The sequence below is a fragment of the Apis cerana genome, linkage group LG14 (assembly GCF_029169275.1).
Source record: "Apis cerana isolate GH-2021 linkage group LG14, AcerK_1.0, whole genome shotgun sequence".
NCBI lineage: Eukaryota > Metazoa > Arthropoda > Insecta > Hymenoptera > Apidae > Apis > Apis cerana.
The window spans coordinates 10,033,044-10,049,992 of record NC_083865.1 but is presented as its reverse complement, the minus strand read 5'-3'; the positions used below and the strand labels follow the sequence as shown (position 1 = coordinate 10,049,992).

Here is a 16,949-nt window from a genome sequence, read left to right as displayed (position 1 = left end):
GCTCCGTCCGCCCAATCGTCTCCGATTACCTCCGTCACTCCTCCGTGAGAACTCCCCTTAACCCGTTCTTGGACGAGGAAACAGGCGCAGATCGAGGTAAGCAGATTCCTCCAAACTTTCATCCCCTCTCTTCTGTCGAAATTCAATCGATGCAACAAAAACAACGCCGTCTCTCGAATTTTGAGAACGCGTGTTCCTCCATCGAACCTCTTCGTCGTTTCGATTCGAGCAAACTTTTAGTGTACTAGGAGGTAAAAGAGGTAAAGTCGGCGATCTTCCATTCGGTTCGGTTTCGTCGAAGGCTTGATCAACGAAGATCGCGTGAATTAAACTCGTTAATCGGTAGACTCTTCCCTCTCTCCTCCTGAAAATTCGAGAGGGGCAGTTGGAAGATTTCTCTCTAAGAGGAGAGGAAATCGTGGGGATTCCATTAACGGGATCTGGATGGGAATAAAAAGTTCGGGAGGAGGGGAGGGGAGTTGTTACGCGAAGGAAGAAACTATTTTAATTCGTTCGCATGCTGTCGTCAACGGGATATCCCCGATATCCCCTGGGAATATAAGTTTCGGAGTTACAAGTTTCTCGGCCAAACTTGAACCGTTTGTCGGTTTTTGCTCTTCTTTCGCCGATTTCGAACAAGATAAATGTTTATCGTTGCCGGGGAAAAGTTTAAGTACCTGCCAGAGTCTTTCGAAACTTCTCCCCTCCCCTCGTGCTTAAAACTTACCAGTAGAGAACTGGTAAATAGAGAGGAGAAGGATAGTTAAACTTCTTTCTTCGCCCATAAAAGTAGCAATTGCCGGGCTCACGAGCTCGTCACAATTATCGTTCCATCTTAGACGACGAGCCTGGGCGGACGATGTTAGCTCATAGGGGAACATAAAAATCCCGAATTGAATTAAATCGGACGAAAATTGTCGTTGCGTCTCTTTCTCCCTTCAATTTTCTTTCGAACGGAATTTCGAAGAAACCTGAAATCTCATTATTTTTTCCCCCCCACCTCGGTACACTTTTCCAAAAACTTTGTTTTCGCCTCGTTTCTTGAAGCCATCCCCTTTCGCCAAATCGAATCGCCTTTTTCGAATCGAACGGCTTCGAAAATTGTGACACGAGCACACAGGGAAATAAAAGGACGGAAGGGCAATAGGTAGGAAAGTGTGACGCCGTTTCCAAGGCCCGTATTTTGGCCGTTGAACCTCGCCTCCGGGGTCGCGCCACGCTGGGGTTGAATCTGGCGATGGGGGATGGGAATCCTTAGTAACAGTGTAATGCCGAGTATTGATTTCGAGGGGCCGGGTTTAGGCTTGTGTTACACGTGTATACACGGCGTCCTACAAACATCGGTCAACCCGAGCAAACGGGACGGCAGAGAGAGAGAGAGAGAGAGAGATGGATCGAGGAACGTGATTAAAACAGGGCCGCTTCTCCAGCGCGTCGAGCAAATTACAGGAGCGGGATAAAATTGGTAATAATCGGTCCAACGATCGGAATAATAGTTGAGAATTTGTCAGGGGAGGGGGGAATTATTAATCGCTGTATCGAGGGGAGTCGCGTTTCCCTCCCCGTTGGACGCGTTCGTCCGGTGGAAAATTAGTAAATTTCATGGGTAATGGAGGGAAATGGGGAAAAACGGAACAGTTTTTCGGCTATTAACCGGGACATCGGCGATGGATCGTGTTTGGATGAATAAAGAGAGAATGTGAATCGCGGAGCGGGGCACAAAAAGGCATAGAAAGGACGGCCTGCTGATTTAGATTTCCCTTTCTCACGATGGAACAATGTCTGGCAAGACTCGAGAGCTTGCACAATTTAGCGAATGAAAGCAACGAGCTTTTAAAATGGTTTGACAGAGAGAGAGAGAGAGGGAGAGAAAGAGAGAGAAGGAAAGAGAAGCTCTCTCAGAGATGAAACTTTAAACGAGGACGAAAGATGAAGGGTGAGGCTTATGCATATACACAGCGCGTATCTACTTTTAGCAGAGTTTCACCTCTTGAAACGAAGTAATCGCGAGATATGCTTTTCCATTTAAGAAGAAAAGAAAAAAAAAAACTGCCCGTCTTTTTAAAAAATGCAACGAACGTCGAGGGAAACGTATTATGTCAGAGTCTGATCTTTTCTTTCCTTCTCTTTCTTCTCCTTTCCTGTTCGTTTCTTCTCTTCATTCGAAATTATTTCGCGTAAAAATTTGTTTTCAGATGATACCGGATTCGGAAAGCGTTTGTCAAACATCCGAGGCTGCGGTCAGGAGCACGGACGACGTGTATCGCAAGATTAAAAACGTGGCGGAAGGGGAAGCGGCCTCGGTCACCGCTTGGAAGCGATATCAGCAACTGGTGGCGATAGTCGAGTCAAGGGGAGGAAAGTTCAACCGGAAGTCGATGATCGAGGCGATATTTCGCGGCAACGATCTCGTATACGCGAGCCATTGATCCTTCTCTGTCGATCTCCTTCCAGATCCAGAACAAGTTGCAATTTCTTTACCAAAGCATTAAGAATTTCTATCCACCAATATATATATATATATATGTATATGTATATGCATAACAATTTTCATCGAAAGGATTTTGATTTCGAGGGAACGAGAATAACGAAATTCCTCTGTTGCAAATGCGACGTAGAGCGCTCGATATTTCGTTCGTCGTATATCGTCGATTAATCGCGTCCAATAATCGACGACGATCTCAACGTTGTTATTCCTTTTTCCCCTCGATCCCAATGACGATTCGCTGCCGGCGAGTATAATTAGATGTAACCGATGCCAAACGATGTGTAATTGCTAGTCAACGTAATAACAAACGCAGCGTATATATACGTAGGTCGATAGGATAATTAAGCGGCGATTAGGGGCGTGCACGTGTAATCTCTTTGGCAAATTTGTTATTGTTATTAAATTAATAGCGAACGGAGTCTCTCGCCCGAAGAAAAAAAAGATATACATCGTGATGCGTCTTAATCGCATATCTAGGGTAGCTGTGAGAATTTCGAAAGATTAACATTTCATTTTTTTGTCCTTCTTTCTCACAATTGCATCGTAGAAATAAATTTCTAAAATTTTTTCTCTATATACGTATATATATATATATATATATGAATTAAAAAAGAAAAATCTAGTCTAGCGCGTTAGATTGTAAAATCCGTATTTTTCGCGCAGCAGGGAATGAAAAATACACCAGCGATACGCAAATCTCTGCCACATACGCATATATTGTATATATTTAACGAATTAAATAATAATCATACGCATAAATGTACAAGATATATACAATACGATCTCCACGCGCGATAAAATGTTTCGTTTGCCGGAAACGTGATGCGAATTTCACGATCGATGCAATCATATATATATTTTATACTGTTCGCATATCTGTTTAAATTTCGTCCAACATCTATTTACGTGGAACTACGTAAAACTTGGCCTTGTCGCAATTTTCGATCCCACGAGTCGTTACGTCGATCGATCGTGTCGATTTACGAACGGATGACGCAACATATTATTACATTATCGCTAAAACCGGTTTTTTTCGCATTTTCTTTCGTGTTTTTTTTTCTCTCTCTTTTTTTTCTTTTCGAATTTTCCATCGACGAATTTCGATGCATCGATTCGTTTGTCGTGCAAAGATTCTAAGATGATTGAGAAAAGATTTTGTTCGCATCTCGATTCGAAAAAGTGGATCGAGAGAAGTCGAATTAACTTATTGCATTCTTTGCGAACTTTCCAATTCGGCTACGCTTCCGTGTGCAGCTGTTATATAATTTTCTAGATCTTAGGTTGTGCTCAGGAACTGCGGGAGATTACCTCGCGAACTCTCCCCGAGGGTTCTCCGACTCTTGCTTCCTTTGAAACGAAGAAACTTCTTTTCAGCCTTAACGATCCGCTTCTATGTATATATATATATATATATTTATATAAAGAAAGAAAGAAAAAAAAAACTCTGTATTTCGTCAAACCAATTTGTAAATCCATACAATCAGTTCTTATCTTCCTAGAGAAGAGAAAAGAAAAAAGACGAACTTTATTCGAAAGAACACATCGTACAGTCTTTCCATGTTGCTCTTGTACCAAAAATTCTATGCGTCGTTTTCAGAAATGACTTCTTCTTCTTCTTCTTCTTCTATACAAAATATATCTTAGCTTCTTAAAAGAAAAATATCCGCTTATATTACAGTGAACACTTTGTACGATCCACTTTCCTTCCTCTCGAAGAATTACCTCCCTCGGAAAATTCTATATAAATTCCGTGACGAAGATTTTCTTAAAATCCGGCACGGATCCTCCAATATCGTGCCTGCATATGTCCCCGTTGTCCAGGTAACTGACGTCCGTGTTCCTGAGGGTGCTCTTCAGGCTCTCGATCGAAAGATTCGGCCGTTTCCGTTCCGCGGCCAACTTGTCCAGATCGTTCATCGAGTAACCGTTCCCTATTCTCGTCTTCTTCAAGTGATACGACTGTATGCTCGGCTTCGTGTCCACCTCCCCCGCCCCGCTCTCGATGATCCTCGGCGTGAAAGATCGCATGCTGACCTTTACCTCGCCGCTTCTCTTCGAGGGCAGCAACTCCACCTGCAAAACCGCCACGTTCTCACGATTCTCTCTTTACGCAATCGACGAACGCGGCCATTATTTTCCAACTCTTCGCTCTGTTCTCGCCGTCGATCGATCCTGCGTACCGATTCCCATCTCGAGGACCGATACGCTCGCGAAGGGAAGGGAAGGAAGAAAAGAAGAGGAACTTGACGAGAGGAAAATGTTACCTTAGTTCCCTTACGTTGAAAGTACTCGAAATCATCGTTTGCCACGGTTGTGACGGAGCAACAGCTCCTGCTACGACTCCTGCACGAGCTCATCGTGTCGAAATCCCCGTTCTCGAGGTCGCAGCTCTCGTCGTCGGAGGTCTCGTATCCATCTCCCTCCTCCTCCTCCTCCTCCTCCTCCTCCTCCTTCTTTTTCACCTTCTCCTGCCTACTCTTCGTGTTCTCGTACGTTCTCGAGTCGAGCATCGGCCGATGATACGTCCTGCGGAGATATTTGGCGGAGACAGAGAAAAGGGAGGTTCCTATATTTGTCCCTATTCGATCAATCGAAAGAAGAAAATGGAAATTGAATCTCACGATTGGCATCTGGCTGGATCGAAACTCTGATTCCTTCGAAGAGCTATCCTCGGGGGGCAACGTGGCCCTGGCGCCTCCTCCTCTGCAAGATTCTCATCCGATCCAACGATCAAATGCTCCAAACCCAGCACGCTCCTCGCGTGCCTCCTCGAAGGCTCTTCCCTGATCTCGTCCAGACTCTTGGCGAACTTTCGTTTCGCGCAAGGATCGTCCAACTGGACCAGATTCTCCATGTTCTGCCCGAACACGTCCGTGCTGCCGATCTTTCGACGGGTCCCGGCCAACTCTTGGAACGAGCTCTCGTTCGGCCTTGGCCGAGCCTTCGGTACGTCCACGCTGCCGCCCTTCTTCGCCGTCCCCTCGGCGACCCCCGCCTCTTGCCGCGGCTCGAAGCTCGAACAGGCGAACGAGGAGAGTTCTGCGGGGAGTGAAGCGTAATTATTCTCCTCGTCGAGGGATCGTATTCTCGGACAATGTTGCTGTACACCGCTCTTCCCTGCAAAATCCGTTTCCTCAATCGCAATTTCGATTCATCAACCGCGATTGTTCCCCGGGGGAAAGGAGAGAAAGATCCAGGGTTACATATAAGATGGAAATTTATGCAACTATTCGTCGAGAAATCTATCAAACTTGCGTTTTCTTATCCGCGAAATTCCTAATCGAGGAAGCGAAAATTCAGAGTCGAGGAGAGACCGGTTGGCGGAGCCACTTGTCAAAGGGACAGAATGACCTCTTTGGAGAGACTCCGTGGATAAGAAAGGTGTCCCCTTGGAAACGAACGGGATCGTTCGAAAGAAAAATGGGATCGTCGAAATCTACATTTTCTTTAGTTAATTCGTATTGTCACGCGTTCCGATGATGTCGAAAAGGAATAAAGAAGGAAAAAAGAGGGAATTAAAACCGTGAATAAAAATATACTCGCCTCTGTTCTGGTGATTGTGCAACCGGCCGTAGAGGCTTCCGTTAGTCAAGGGGAACTTGAGCCCGTGGTTCAGGTTCAACTGCAGTTTGTACTCGGCCTCGTGCTCGAAGTGACGAAACTTGCCGTCGATTCCGCCTGGGAGGGAACAGTCGAAAGGGAAACATTTTTTCGTGAAACCTTCGTCTAAGAATCGTCGGGCCGCAAAATTTCTTTCGCAATCCGTGCACTCTGCTCGTTGCGAAAATTCCCTCGATTTATTGCACCGGAAACAAGAAATGGCCAAGTCCTCCCCCCCACGAATCGTTCCAAACCAGAAACCAAGGATTCCTCGCGTTATTTTCTAACGCGAGGAGAGAAAAATTGAAGAGAGAGAGAGAGAGAGAGAGACGAATAAAAGAGAAATTAACCTGAGCGGTATGCGGTTACCGCGATTGCGAGATGACAGGTTGTCCGGTAACCGATATTTCTCCTTGACGATTACGCGCGTTTCCCACGACTGTCCACTCTCTCTCTCTCTCTCGTTGATCAACGCGTTGCGTTTTTCACCGATGAATCGATGCATCGATGGAAAATATTGGAAATTATTTACCACCTACCGTGAGACAATCTCCTCGCGTGATCCTGTTTCGTGTAGACCTTGGCCACGTAACGGCAGAACATTTTGTCGAACAGCGCGAGGAACACGGGCAACAGGGTGTCCTTTACCAGCGGAAGCCAAGTGGCCAGATTCTGGGGCGTGCAGAAGTCCCTTAGGAATCCCGGCTCGATGGATACGACCTATGGCGAGAAAGAAAACAAGTAAATCCTATCCTATCTCGAAGCTTCCCTCGGAAACGAAACATCTCGACTTTTTTTAATGACCTTTCTTTCTTTCTGCTTCGATCCGCGTGTGGATAGATAGATGGAGAGAGGGAAAGAGAGATGCGCGATCGATCGGATCGACGATTTTCCGAGACGAGAAATCGTGTCAGGAACGATGGCGGCTTTCGCCGCGCGGAATGCAGCCGGCATCGCATGCGGCTAATTGCTCCGCTCCCGACGCGTCGATAAAGAAGCGACGCGTGCGCTGCTGTAATTTCGAGAGAAAGAAAGGAAGGGAAAGGAGAGGAGAGGAGAGGAGAGGAGAAAGAAAAAGGAAGGCCTTAACGCGGCCGAGCCTTTACTTTCGATTTTAAATTCGACGGAAAATTGCTCGGGTGGAAACTTTCGAAAAGCGCGCCGCCCAAGGTGAGGAAGGTAAGATCTACTCGTCGAGAAATCCATTTTCGATCTTTCGAAATTTCGTTTACACGTTCGAGTTGGATCTTTAAAAAACGAGATACGATTTCGTGTTACATATTCAGTTCGTTGGCGGTTGCAACTCGATAAAACGTGATAAAACTCGGGGCCGAGTTGGAGGGAATATTGGCGGCGATAGGTCGGGAAAAGCTTGGAAGAAATCGTTGGCCGATTGCGCAACGATGAAAGTTCACAGTCGTATTTCGTATCTCTCCCGGCCAGTGCAGAAGTTAATGACAGGATCGACGCAAGAAAAGGTTTCTAGCCGGCTGGTTGGGAAATCGCTGCGTGCCGGACTGGATTTACATGGAATTATGCGCGAAATGAATTACACGTGCGGGAGAGCGGCTCGTGATTATCGTGATTTTAATCCTGTGTCCGATCATTACTCGCGTAATCATGGCAGCCGGAGATGCGAGATCGGCGTGCCTCGAACGGGGATGCGCGCTGTCCTCGCGCTCTTCTCCTCTCCGTGGAAAGGGAAACCTCGAAATATCGTGCCATTAACACGGTGAAACCGTCTCACGAACGATATAATTTCCAATAATTTCACTCCGTTCTCGAGATGTGGGTACACGCGTCGCGTGAGGAGCGATGATTCTTCTCGCGCCCTTCTCCGTTTCGATAGTTTTCTATAAATCCGATTCTCGAAAACCTCGGAAAAAAACTTTGATTCCAATTTTTCCCTCTGAAAACGATCGAGGGAACGATTGCTGACTAAATCGATCATCTAGTTCCTTGCAGAGTTGGACATTCGACCCTCCAAGATTTAAAAATTAAAAATTTCGAATAAAGTTACTTCGAGTCAATTACTCATTGAAGCGCTTAAAAAATATTTTCCACAATCTCAGTATTACCGTTTCCCATTATTTCCAATTATTATTACGTTTGATGAACGATAAATTATTCAAGGTAATAAAATGTTTATTCCTGTTTATTCGTAACGTAACTTCAACTATTAAATTTTGCCCATCGATTGCCTCCTCCCGGCAATTACATTCTACACGCAATCACGGTTAACAGATTTTCTGCCCCGAATCGTTCCAATAATACTTTTCGTGTACGCTTAACACGCGACCCGACTCTTGTTTGCACGCGTGCCGCGCAACCGTATCGGCCCGATTCGCGCGATTCCACAGCGCGAGGGGCGCGTCGTTCGTACTTCTCTCTCTCTCTCTGTCTTTATCCTTCCTCCATCTCGCAACCCATTATCCTGTCTCCGTTCACGAGCGAGTTTCTCCAATTAATTTGAGCGGCGAGTCGCGTTTGAATCTCGAACGAGAATTTTACCTCGCCTCTTTTAATTGTTCGATGGGGGGAGCGATGGGAGCGTCACGGTGGCCGGCTTTCTTGCTCGTGGTCGATCGTCGAGAGATCGGCAGCGACGATGATTTTCAAACACTCGAAGAAACTCGAGTTTCGTTGCGTCATCGTGGAGGAAACAGGGATGAACGAACGAGCAAATTCAGAAAACGGCAACTGGTGAATTCGACGAACGGTGCACGAGATTCGCGCGTTTCTAATTCGATTTCTAATTTACATCGTGGATGCGTTTACGTAACGCGGTGTAAAATCATTCGGCGAGATAAGAGAATGGGAAAAGTAAAACGAAACGGGTCGGTATAAATTAATAATTATGAAGCTGCGTTAACCGTGTTACACGGAGTGGAGTGGAGAAAATAGATTCGGAGGTTTTTACCGCGTATCTTCTTTTCGAGTAAACGAAATCTTTTTCTCGAATACCGCGAGAGCGCGACGCTAGATGTTGCCGAGGGGAGGGGAGAGATCTCAACGGCTGCGCAGAAGCAACCTAATTCGTGCATCGTGACGGCGATAATGAATACGTGACGCGTACGAGCGAATTATAAATATTAACGAGGAAGGTCAGTAAGGGGAGTTTCACCGGCGGAGTCGAAACACGGCATCCAACGAATCTTAATCGAGTTTCGATATCGAGGCCGCGATCCGTATTAAGCTCGCTACACTTTCCAATATTTTATGCCGCTATTGTTTCTTGCGGTGGCATCCTTTTTATTAATTTTCTTCACGTTGGAATTTTATTTCGAGTATAAAACTTTCGAATGTAATTGGGCAAAGGTGTTAGTTCGCGTTATATCTTTCCGTACGAAAGGAAGGTATCGTTCGATCGTTGTTCCCCCTTTTGGGAACAGGTTAACTTTCTCGATTCACGAACGAACGGAATTCCGGTGTGGGCGAGAGAGAATAAAAACCGGTGACTCGTGTTTCCGGAGGAAAGGAATTCGTGCCCGGTGTTCCGGTTTTCAAGGGTACCGGGAAAAATAAAAGATAATTAGTTTTTTCCTTTCAAATTCGCCAAATGATTAAATAACCATTTGTTCGATTAATTAACGAGCGTTTCAAATTGACAAATAATCCGTGTAACTCGAGACTCTTAATCGCGCCAAAGACTCTTAAAACGTAAATCGGGAATAAATTAGACCGTGATCTTTTTACTCTTGCGTCACGGTTCGTTGCTCCATCCGTCCATTTTGTGGTATTATTACGAAACGCGCTTCTTATAAATCGCCATCGTCATCGATCGAACCCCAAAAAAGTAAAAGTAAAAAAATAATTTTGCTTACCAAAATTGGAACATATTGAAACACGTAACAGACGAACAGTATGCTGTAGGTCGTCGGTCTGCCGCTGGTCTCGTCGATCTGCACCCTCTTCTTCCTCAAACATGCCCTGCTGTTTGTTGAACCGCTGGTGCACGAGCCGCTCGAAGGATCCCAATGCTGGGGATGGCATTCGAACGCACCCGACGAGTTCTTCGAGCTGGTCTCGGAGAGATCCGACACCGACTTGAGCAGCTCGGATTTTGGCGGCCGACAGAAACGCCTGACCAAAGCCACGAGCAGGCTTATCGCTGTCGCGGCGATCAGCAGGCATCGAAGAGAGTTGACGAATATCCCGTATTTGGGCGAGATCTCCTGGGCCAAGAAGACGCAGAGCTCCGGCTCGAAGTTGAGGACACCCGTGACCCCGACGCACGCGCTGATCACGCTCAGGCTGACCAGATGATACTTGAGGTGGTTCTTCGTGAGGTTCGCACCTTCCTCTCCTGCGTTGATCGCGGTGAAAATCGCGATCGAGGTCAGGGTCAACTCCTGCAGGATGCTGGACGAGTTCAGCGTCCAGACGAGGGTCGAGCAAAACTCTGCCAACGAATCGCGTACGATGTAAATATACCTTAACATCTCGATTAATTCAAAGGCGGTCGTTTTTCCACTTTCGATCTTTTTATTCTCTATTTTCTTGAAAAGTAAAACGCGAAAATCGAGTTAACTCAACAACACAAAGAAAATGTTGAAAAGGATCAAAAAAATATTGAAAAATAATACGGTTAATTTTAACTCAACAACGACAATAGCGAAGAAAAAGTTGGAAAGGATCAAAAAAATATTGAAAAATAATACGGTTAATTTTAACTTTTTTCGGGTGAGAGGAAATGAGAGCATAACATGCCGTTCTTTTAACGCGACTTGACTCTTAACGAGTTAAGCTAAGAGGTTAAGAGTCGATCGATTCGACGGATCGATCATCTTTCCAATGATCGCTTTTCGATCGTCCTCTCTCACGATCCCTTCTTGTTCTCGCCACGACTAACTCTACCTTAACTTTATTTACCTCCGAAGTGATTACTCGGCCGAATGAGTGTTAATATGGCGTAGAAGAGCAGGCCGAGCTGGTGCACCAGACTCTGGGACAGGATGGCCACCGTGAACACGTCGATCTTTCTCTTCGCCGAGGATGGCTGGTTCTGATAGATGAGGAGGGACCAAGATAACAGGAGGATGCATATCGGTGAACCTACGCAGGTGGGCAGCCATTCTCCTACCTCGTTTCGCATCTCTGAAATCGAGAGAAAAGAAAGAAAGAAAAAGAAATCTCTCGCGTTGCGATCGATCGTGTATTACGACCCAAGATGAGAAAAATTTACATTTTCCAAGATTTGTGGTGGTTAAATGGAACCCGAATAATGCTCCAACGCTTTTGCATCCTTTCTCCGCCCCGGATCGTGCGGGGAAAGTGGTGTCGAATTTTTCACGGGGCCCGAAATCGCTTCGACACGTCCGATTAAATAGTTCGTCTTCCATTCCAGAAGGTGGCGACGGGAACGAAATTTTACGAGCGGTAAAACGGACGGTATTCGTCGAAGTACGAATCCGTCTGTCCTACTTTAACAGGACAGAGAGAGAGAGAGAGAGAGAGAGAGAGAGAGATGGCGCTCGGGTCGAGACAAAGAGCGACACGAGCTCGAATCGAAGACGAGGGGAATAAAAGGAGGAACAAAAGGAGGAAAAGAAAACGCGAGGGAAATTACGGGAGGACGGAAGGAGAGGCGAGGCGCGGGCTGTCAAAGGAAAGATTCTCAGTGGCCGTGAGTGAGAGTGGCGATGTCTTAATCTCGATGAAAGCTCGTGGCAATTAGCGTTGTGCGCGTCGAATTATTACGTCCTCGGAGGCGGAGGAAGAGGAATGGCGGGAATGATTGTTAATCAACGAAGTTATTACCGCGGGAAGGAGGAAGTCTCGGTTTTGTTGAAATGTCAACACGACGAAGGAGACATCGCCATCTTTCTTCCTTGTTTGTTCTATAGCAGCATATATATATATATACGTATTATATATCCAACCACCGGACCCTGTTTCTGGTCGCTTCTTTCGCCAGCACCTTTCGATCGCTCTGCAACTTTCTATTCCACGGCTCGGCCGTGGTCTAATTTATCCGTTGGAATCCGAGACGAAGCATCGGCTACGACTCGTTCGTTCATTCAAAATTTTCATTTCATGAAGATTCTATCCTCCACGATTGTTGTTACGATTTCCAGGGGATATAAATTGATTGACAAAAATATCGTAGTAATGTACACGGCAACGATTTCAAATTCTTGCGTAATCCTATTTCTAGAAAGAGAACAGTGAGCGCGGATTAAATTTCACATCGTTAAATTTCCCTCGATTTTTCTGGGGTTATTAAACTTTTTATATACACGAAGGTTAACAAATTTTCCTACATTTTCGCCACGTTACGCCACGGCGAGGAAAATTTCTCTGCCCACCTGTCGGCCAGTGGTGATGGTAACAGTTTGCCTCTTCGAAGGCAATTTCTTTCCGGCGAGGAGAGAATTTTAGCAGCGGGGGTCGCGGAAGTTTCTAAAAAAAAAACAAGAAAAAAAAGAGAGAAAGAAAGATCGTGAAACCTTTCCCCCTTTTTTACTTTCTCGTTACTTGCTCCTTATCTCGAGCGGCATCGTCGATCGAAAATTAATAAATATGTATCTTCGATGTGTATCTCTTCCGACTCGACTCGCTTTATCCTTTTTCTTCCCTCTCCCCCTCTTCCTTCTTCCGAATCACTTACGCGTTACACTTTCACGCGTCAACATGAAAATTCAACGTTCAAGTTCTCCCCGCGGAATACGTTCGTTACGTTTCCATTGTGGAATGTTTTATTGAAATGTTTATTACGAAAAAAAGGCGGAAAAATTTCTGTGCGATAATCTCCTCTGGTGCGAGTTGGTTGCGCAAGTAATTGAATAAATGTAACCAGGTAGGAGAAAACTTTGAGGAAATAAACTCCCGCGAGATATACGTGTATATATAAACGGAAACACGAGAGGAAGAAGGTTTTTTTTATTTTTAATAGTTCTTTCTCGCGATGATCTTGGCTTTTGTTATTGATATTTGATGACCGAAGTGAAATTAGATTCCAAGTGGAAAAAGTCACGGAAACCGGGTTAATTTTACTTCCACTGATAACAATGTCGTTGGAGGAAACCAGAAGATCTTGTCTCTATTATACTTCGGGCTTCTTTCGCCCGGTGTGAACGTCATTCTTCCTCCTCCCGTTTCTGCCGGAAGTAGGTTAACACCGAAGAAAGTCCGCAAAAATGCGCGCTGCTGTATGGTAATTGGCCGTAAAAAGAATTTACTTTCGCGAGAATTTGGACGAGACGTCGCGAGATTAATTTCAAAAATTTTTCCCCACTCGAAAATTTCTATTTTCTTTTCTCTTCCTCGAAAACCTCAACTTTAAACTTCCTCTAAGACGAGAGGAGTTCCTTTTAACACGAGTTAAAAGAACTCTAATTCTTTTCCTGAAAAAAAAAAAATTCCTCGAGACTGAAAAGACCAGTTTATAAAACGATCACAACCCAATTCTTTCTGTTTTCAAAAAAAAAAAAAAAGAAATTGAAACATCGAGGAAGAAAACATGCATCGAAAACGTAACGTAGATTTAAACGCGAGCGCCTTCGTAATCACGTGGATCGAGGCGCACACGGTTGAAGGAAACACGTTTCTAGCCGAGACCTCTGTGTGTGCGTGGAGCGTGTGTGTGACGGTCCACGAGACACGAACGCGGCAGTGAGAGGTGTGTCGTTCGATTAGGCAGGAATGCTGGGAGGTGTAGTATCGAGCAAGGTCAGAAAAAAAAAAAAACGCTCAACGTCGTCCATGAAGCCATACGAGATCATGGAGGAAGACGTCCGCCTAGTTTGACCCTATTCCGATCCAAGGAAGAAATTAATCTTAACGAGACTAAACTCCTCTCTAAGAAATCCATCCATCTTAAAAATTAGCAGAATTTACGAGGTGTAAAAGTTGAGATTCGTTAGAGTTTCTAAAGCTTGGCAATAAAACGTGCGATAAATTTAAATCAGAAGCCGAAGACTCCCTGATCAATTTCATCTGATCGTGTTAAAATACGTCGAGTTACCAGAAGGTTCGAAGAGAACGCCGTGAAAACCGCGTATTAACCTGGATCAAGAATAAATTCGAACGTATTTTCGTTTCTTCGTATAAATCACCTACATAATTCCTCCTGTGTTCTTCCGAAGGGAATATCGTCGAGAAACTTTTTCGCGTTCCCTGCGCTTTTTAAACTGTTTAAACTTTCCGAAAGCTTGGTTTGGGATCGAGCAATTTATTTTCGATGTTATCGTTCGAGATTGAATTCGAAATGCACACAAGATATACGAATCGAACATTGGCGAAGCGAAGGGAACGGCAATTCCCGGCAATTACCTTTTAGTAGGATGAAATTACGTTTCATGATTGTGACCTCTGGCCAATTAGGGTTTCTCTGTCGAGCAATCAACCGGCCTACGTGAAAACGATATTTAGCGAGTGACGAGTGTGTACACACACACACATATACATCGTGTCTCCCGGCAAAACTGGATGCTCTAACTCGGTCATGTGAAACCGTCTGTCGCCCACTCTTCCGCGCGGTGCTTTCCTCTACGCTTCTTTATCTTTATCGCGGAAGGAACGCCTCTGTCTCTTCTCCGTGCTTGGAAATGACTTGCGCGGCCTCCACCTTGAAACCGTTTCTCACGATCTGTTGTGCGTCCCATCCTTCTCCAAGGTATTTCCAGCAGTAAGACGAGAAGAGAGGTTAAAGTACGGCTTGATCGTGTGCTCGATACGCGCTCAAAACTCGAGAAGAATTTCGTACTCGAAATCGATAGGAGTTAAAGCAGATTCTCCCAAACATTTTGTTGAGAATTTCTCGCTCGTCTAGGAGGAAGGGAAAATTGAGAGGAATGAAATGGCGGCTGGCGAGGCTGGGACGAGATATTTCGAGATAGTTGTTGGAGCGAATTAGATCCTTCTAATTCGAGTAGTTGGCACCGGTACACCGGGGTGACTGCATCGTGGTTGAAAAGTGGGTTACGAATACCGGCGAGAAAGTAACCGTGTGCCGAGATCTGTCGTATCGTCGGCGAAGATTAGGCGCGGCCGGTTTCCATCAACGATCATATTATAAGTTCGTAATACGTGACTCGGCCGATCGAGTCTCCCCAAGATTCAGGACGGCATCTGTACGGCTTCGACGCGTCGTTTATTTTCTTTCTTTATTTTTTTTTCGTGGGCTCGAGCCACGAGTAGTACGTGCGTGCCAAATTCCTCGGCCAAACGCAGCCAACCTGTCTATGTTCCGCGTTGTTTCGAGGTCAGGGAACGAACGGCTATTTCGCCAACTAGGAATCCTCTTCTCTCTCACCCGTTCCCTTATGCATCCGATTTCTTTTCCTCGTACGAGCGCTTTACGTGTCGATCGTTCAAACGTAAAAAAAAAAAAAAACGACGATGGAACTTTAAAACGAAGAGAAACATCGCTTTTTTTCAAGATCACGATGGACGATTTCACGTGTATCGGGAGTATTTCTAATAACGGATGGATTGATAGATAAAAATTGAACACATCTGCAGAATAATTTTTAACGAGCTGCTATTTTAACATTCTGCGTAGGATTGTAACCGTGTAAGAAAAACTTGTTTCTCCTACGTAATACGAGCTAATTTACTTCCTTGTTATTGCACATCTACTCGCGAGTTAAATTTATTTTCGAACTACAAACTTGAATGTCCTCGAGTCGAGTGATCAACGGGGAGGGGGAACTGAGATCGAGATAAAAACTAAAGTGCAATATCCTGTACAATCAAAATTCCGGGATAAGATCGGGGTAACAAGTTGTCCGTGGAACGAGGATAATTTCGAAATTATGATACCGGGGTCAGCGCATCCGATTGAGGACTGCATTTACATTGTTATGCTCATTGAGCGAATTAATGCACCGTTCATAAGCTGACGCAAGGACGCGAGGCGGAGATGTCCTTGATATCCCACAAAATCGTTTCCGTCGTTGGCGATGTAATAATCAAAAAAGAAAAAAAAAAAAAAGAAAGAAAGAAAGAAAGAAAGGAGTAACAATTAGGAGAAAGAGACGAAAAGAAAAGAAGGGGAAAATGATTCGATACTCACTGCAGAGTGTCAATGATTATGCGGAACTATCGTTGCCGTGGAATGCAACCGCATCGCTATTCGGAGCCTGCGGATGCGCGTGATCTCGATCAATCGGATCCTCGTTGCCGGTGCGACGCGATTTCTACGTTTTTGCTTCCGCCTCTGGCATCCTCAACCTCCTCTGTTCTGGTCCAGCTACCGCGTTACGATTGTATCAAAGATATTTCACAACGTGTTTACAGCTTGATGATCACTTCTAATCCAGGAAACGATACTTCTCCGTTACACTTTTCGATAAAACTTACACTAGAACAAAAATTCTCGAGCATCTGATTTAAAGGAACAAAAAAAAAAAAGAAAGAAAAATAAAAAAAAAGGTAACAATGAGAAAAAAATTCCCGCCAAAAATTATAAATTAATCGATACACCGATTATCGATTTTTAGCGGCACGCATAGTCCAAACGTTGTCGATCATTTTTCGAAAAAAATAAACCGGCCAGGACAATCACCGTCCGTTAGTATATATTAATTGGTCCGCAACTTTCACTGTTTAGAGGTACCCTTAGAATTTCACTGGATCACCGGGACCACGCTGCAATATGGGCACCGAGGTATTTCGATTAAACCGCGAATTTCCGCCACGAAATCCTCGACCGATTGCCGAATGCACGTGTATTGCTGGTATTTTTCGCAAGTGTCGTTTAACCTGTAACGAAAAGACGAAAGAGGATTTTACACGATGCCAGCTGTGATCGAGCGAGCAATATTGCCGCGAAGAAGCCCGGACCAGGACTGACTGGCCATTGGATTCATTTGGGTCAGCAGCACAACGTAGTATAGCGAAGGCAAGACTATACTAT

General features: G+C 45.0%; 1 protein-coding gene across 6 annotated transcripts; it reads right to left on the bottom strand.

The window, feature by feature from the left end:
- Positions 1-3,184: 3,184 nt before the first annotated feature.
- LOC108001008 (uncharacterized) lies at positions 3,185-16,739 on the bottom strand. Of its 6 annotated transcripts, XM_062084755.1 has the most exons (9): positions 16,599-16,739; positions 16,107-16,394; positions 10,961-11,185; positions 9,913-10,490; positions 6,628-6,808; positions 6,032-6,166; positions 5,110-5,605; positions 4,753-5,014; positions 3,185-4,561 (listed from the first exon to the last, which is right to left on the bottom strand). In XM_062084755.1, exons 3-9 carry the CDS (start codon positions 11,181-11,183, stop codon positions 4,226-4,228), a joined length of 2,211 nt encoding a protein of 736 aa, XP_061940739.1. In that variant the 5' UTR covers positions 11,184-11,185; positions 16,107-16,394; positions 16,599-16,739; the 3' UTR covers positions 3,185-4,225. The 6 variants fall into 6 exon arrangements, with proteins under 6 accessions (XP_061940739.1, XP_061940740.1, XP_061940741.1 ...); XM_062084756.1 differs by having other exon boundaries at positions 4,767-5,014; positions 16,107-16,646; XM_062084757.1 differs by having other exon boundaries at positions 5,110-5,527; positions 16,107-16,646.
- Between the last annotated feature and the right edge of the window lie 210 nt (positions 16,740-16,949).

What these genes read in the sequence shown, in the direction of transcription:
- LOC108001008 (XM_062084755.1), bottom strand. Translation starts at nt 11,183, where the DNA reads ATGCGAAACGAGGTAGGAGAATGGCTGCCCACCTGCGTAGGTTCACCG. An exon ending in CGCGAGGAGATTGTCTCACG is followed by an intron (nt 6,167 to 6,627) that starts GTAGGTGGTAAA and finishes GTTCCCTCCCAG; the next exon opens with GCGGAATCGACGGCAAGTTT. An exon ending in TTCAACGTAAGGGAACTAAG is followed by an intron (nt 4,562 to 4,752) that starts GTAACATTTTCC and finishes GCGGTTTTGCAG; the next exon opens with GTGGAGTTGCTGCCCTCGAA.